This window comes from Bison bison, unplaced genomic scaffold (genome assembly GCF_000754665.1).
Source record: "Bison bison bison isolate TAMUID 2011002044 unplaced genomic scaffold, Bison_UMD1.0 scf7180017864068, whole genome shotgun sequence".
NCBI lineage: Eukaryota > Metazoa > Chordata > Mammalia > Artiodactyla > Bovidae > Bison > Bison bison.
The window spans coordinates 1711631-1715492 of NW_011494640.1; the positions used below are offsets into that span (position 1 = coordinate 1711631).

Here is a 3862-nt window from a genome sequence, read left to right on the forward strand (position 1 = left end):
AAGTTGCCAACATCCACTGGATCATCGAAAAAGCAAGAGAGTTCCAGAAAAACATCTATTTCTGCTTTATTGACTATGCCAAAGCCTTTGACTGTGTGGATCACAATAAACTGTGGGAAATTCTGAAAGAGATGGGAATACCAGACCACCTGACCTGCCTCTTGAGAAACCTATATACAGGTCAGGAAGCAACAGTTAGAACTGGACATGGAACAACAGACAGGTTCCAAATAGGAAAAGGAGTACATCGAGGCTGTAAATTGTCACCCTGCTTATTTAACTTATATGCAGAGTACATCATGAGAAACATTGGGCTGGAAGAAGCACAAGCTGGAATCAAGATTGCCGGGAGAAATATCAAGTACCTCAGATATGCAGATGACACCACCCTTATGGCAGAAAGTGGAGAGGAACCAAAAAGCCTCTTGATAAAAGTTGAAAGAGAAGAGTGAAAAAGTTGGCTTAAAGCTCAACATTCAGAAAACGAAGATCATGGCATCTGGTCCCATCAGTTCATGGGAAATAGATGGGGAAACAGTGGAAACAGTGTCAGACTTTATTTTTTTGGGCTCCAAAATCACTGCAGATGGTGACTGCAGCCATGAAATTAAAAGACGCTTACTCCTTGGAAGGAAAGTTATGACCAACCTAGATAGCATATTCAAAAGCAGAGACATTACTTTGCCAACAAAGGTCCGTCTAGTCAAGGCTGTGGTTTGTCCAGTGGTCATGTATGGATGTTGAAGAAAGCTGAGCGCTGAAGAATTGATGCATTTGAACTATGGTGTTGGAAAAGACTCTTGAGAGTCCCTTGGACTGCAAGGAGATCCAACCAGTCCATTCTAAAGGAAATCAGTCTTGGGTGTTCATTGGAGAACTGATGCTAAAGCTGAAACTCCAATACTTTGGCCACCTCATGCAAAGAGCTGACTCATTGGAAAAGACTCTGATGCTGGGAGGGATTGGGGGCAGGAGGAGAGGGGACAACAGAGGATGAGATGGATGAAGGCATCACCGACTTGATGGACATGAGTTTGAGTGAACTCCAGGAGTTGGTGGTAGACAGGGAGGCCTGGTGTGCTGCGGTTCATGGGGTTGCAAAGAGTTGGACACGACTGAGCGACTGAACTGAACTGAACTTGTTTAACAATACTCACAAAAGCCCCATAAGGTAGGTTTGGTAATTATTTCCCCTTAACAGATGAAGCAACTGAAACACAGAGAGGGTAAGTAACATAGCCAGCATCAAAAAGCTAACACATAGCAGGCCTGGGATTCAAGGTCAGGCTGCTTGGCTCTGGAACACACAGTCTAATCACGATGTCACGTGTATCTCCCCATGCCGCCTGCTTCTCTCCCCCACTCCGTGGCCTCCTTCCTGCTCCCCAGACATGGGAGGCATGTCCCACCCCCGGGCCTTTGTACCTACTGCTTTGTCTGTCAGGAATATTCTTTATTGCAGGCTCACTCCTCATTTCCTTTGAGTCTTTTTATTTTTTATTTTTCTCTTTTTTCCCTTTAGGTCTTGATTCAAACGTTCCCTTCTTTTCAACACTTTTCTCAAATATCTGCCCTGGGCTCCTCCCATTTCCTATCTTCACTCCCTGTTTTAGCTTTCTCATCAGGATGTATCCCTTTCTAACATACTATATTTTATTTCTTTCTGTGGCTTATCATCTGTCTCTCCTACTACAACACAAGCTCCCAGAGAGCAGAGGTCTCTTTCTGTCCACTGCTGTGTCGCCGGCACCTAAAGCAGTGCCTGGAAAGTGCTGCTGCTGCTGCTGCTAAGTCGCTTCAGTCGTGTCCGACTCTGTGCGACCCCATAGACGGCAGCCCACCAGGCTCCCCTGTCCCTGGGATTCCCCAGGCAAGAACACTGGGGTGTGTTGCCATTTCCTTCTCCAATGCATGAAAGTGAAAAGTGAAAGTGAAGTCGCTCAGTCATGTCCGACTCCTAGCGACCCCATGGACTGCAGCCCACCAGGCTCCTTCATCCATGGGATTTTTCAGGCAAGAGTACTGGAGTGGGGTGCCATCGCCTTCTCCATTGAAAGTGCTAGATGCACAAAAATATTTGTTGCATGAATGAATGTTCAATGCTGCTCCAAAATGGTGAGCTCTGTACCAGTGTCAAGGAGTGTTAGCTGACCTAGATTCTGGGTTCCCGCCAGCTGACCAAGGCCCGAGCTTGGCACGGGTGTCAGTGAGATGCCTGGGCTACACTCAACAGGACATGCGTCAGAAAGGAGCTAGGAGTACACACAGCCTGCCCTCAGGGACCAGTGGGCCCTGGGTACCAGTCTGGGAAGCAGGAGACAAGGAGTGAGAAATGACACATACAGGTGTTGGGGCCAGGGGGCGGCACACTTGGCATCAGGCACAGACCATGCGCCCTGTCGCCCTGCCCTCCCTCCACTCTCCCTCTTTACCTGCAGCCCAGGCATTCCAGGAGGGCCTGGTGGTCCAGGAACACCCGGAGGACCCTGAGGGAGAGAAGAAATCATCAGACCCAGAAGAAAGTTCTGCCCCATCGCGGGGGCAGCGGTGTGAGGATGGGCAAGCCTCGGGGTGCTGGCGGACGAGAGGAGGCGCAGAGGAGACAAGCGACACACCTGCGGGCCCGGCTGCCAGGAGCTGCCCATCCAAAGTCCCGGAGCACCCTGGGTGGGAGTGGGGGTCGCAAAAGAAGGGGAGAGGTTATAGGCAACGTCCACACCAAGCGCAGGGCTGCGTGGGGAGGCAGCTGGCCAGGGCACGGGGGCCCGTGCATCATGGGCACGGGGCAGAAAGCCAGGCCTCTCCCCCAGGTTCGGGGGGAAGGCTCTTGGCACCACTTACCGGCATGCCAGAGAAGATGAGGTCCCCTCGGGAGGGGCAGGAACACTCCCCCGGCTCGCCCTGAAAAGAGAAGAGCCTTTGTCAGTGGCAGAGGGGCAAGGATGGAGTACCCTCTGGAAACTGACAGTGGGAAGGCAGGGTGGGCTCCAGAGATGGAGAGGGCAGGGTTTAAATCCAGGATCTGCCTCTTATGACTATGCCCTTGAGTAATCTGTTCAACCTCTCTGAACCTCAGTCTCCTCATCTGTACAATGGGGGTGATAATGCCTACTGCATAGACTGTCATGAGGATGGACTGGATGAATGTATACAGAGTTCCTGCCACATGCCAAGCACTCAGAAAACAACAGCCCTTCCTATTACTGCCTTTCAGCTTCATCACCATCTGCGACTGCACAGGTTCTCAGCCTCATTCCCCTTGGCCCAGCCCGCCTTCCATGCTCTTCTCTCCTGGTCCCTCACATCCCTGTCCTCTCACTGGTTCTTCTGAACCCAGTTCCTTCCCCTGTCCTGTGACTCGGCACTCATCTGAAAATGCAGCTGCCTGCTGTAGGGAGACCTGGAGCTCTCTGGGTCTCCTAGGAACCTGGTTGAGCCCTGGGCTGGCAACCAGGTGAGGTGGGAAGTGTTTGGGGCCCCCTGCAACCTGGAACCAGGGAGCTGGTGGGTGGCAAGAAGACCAGGATGACTCCTCAGCACCCATCCTCCAATCCAGGGTCACAACCAAGTGCAGAGGATCCCCCAGGTGCAGGGTTCTAGGGGCTGCTAATTTCCCCAGAGGTACTGGTCACAGGTTTCTGGGACTTACCTTCTCTCCCTGTGATCCCTTCTCACCCTGCAGGGAAGAAACACAGGTGGGTGAGGAGATAGGGGTACAGAATCAAGGCCAGCGGTGGCTTCCTGCTGCCCTGAGACACAGCACTCACCGGCATCCCTCTGGCTCCTGGAAGTCCAGCCTGTCCTTGCTGCCCATCAGGGCCCTGCAGGGAGAGAGCCCAGGGTCAGCGGGCAGGGCTGGACA

At 52.2% G+C, this 3862-nt stretch overlaps 1 protein-coding gene across 1 annotated transcript in view; it reads right to left on the reverse strand.

Moving 5' to 3' along the window:
- The window catches only part of COL16A1 (collagen, type XVI, alpha 1), a 56230-nt gene that overhangs the window by 28203 nt on the left and 24165 nt on the right, over positions 1 to 3862 (reverse strand). Inside the window, exons 39-43 of the mRNA XM_010837081.1 lie at positions 3768 to 3821; positions 3650 to 3676; positions 2842 to 2901; positions 2616 to 2663; positions 2433 to 2486 (exon numbers count right to left, since the gene is read on the reverse strand). Coding sequence (XP_010835383.1) covers positions 2433 to 2486; positions 2616 to 2663; positions 2842 to 2901; positions 3650 to 3676; positions 3768 to 3821 — 243 coding nt within the window. The remainder of the gene's footprint in view (positions 1 to 2432; positions 2487 to 2615; positions 2664 to 2841; positions 2902 to 3649; positions 3677 to 3767; positions 3822 to 3862) is intronic.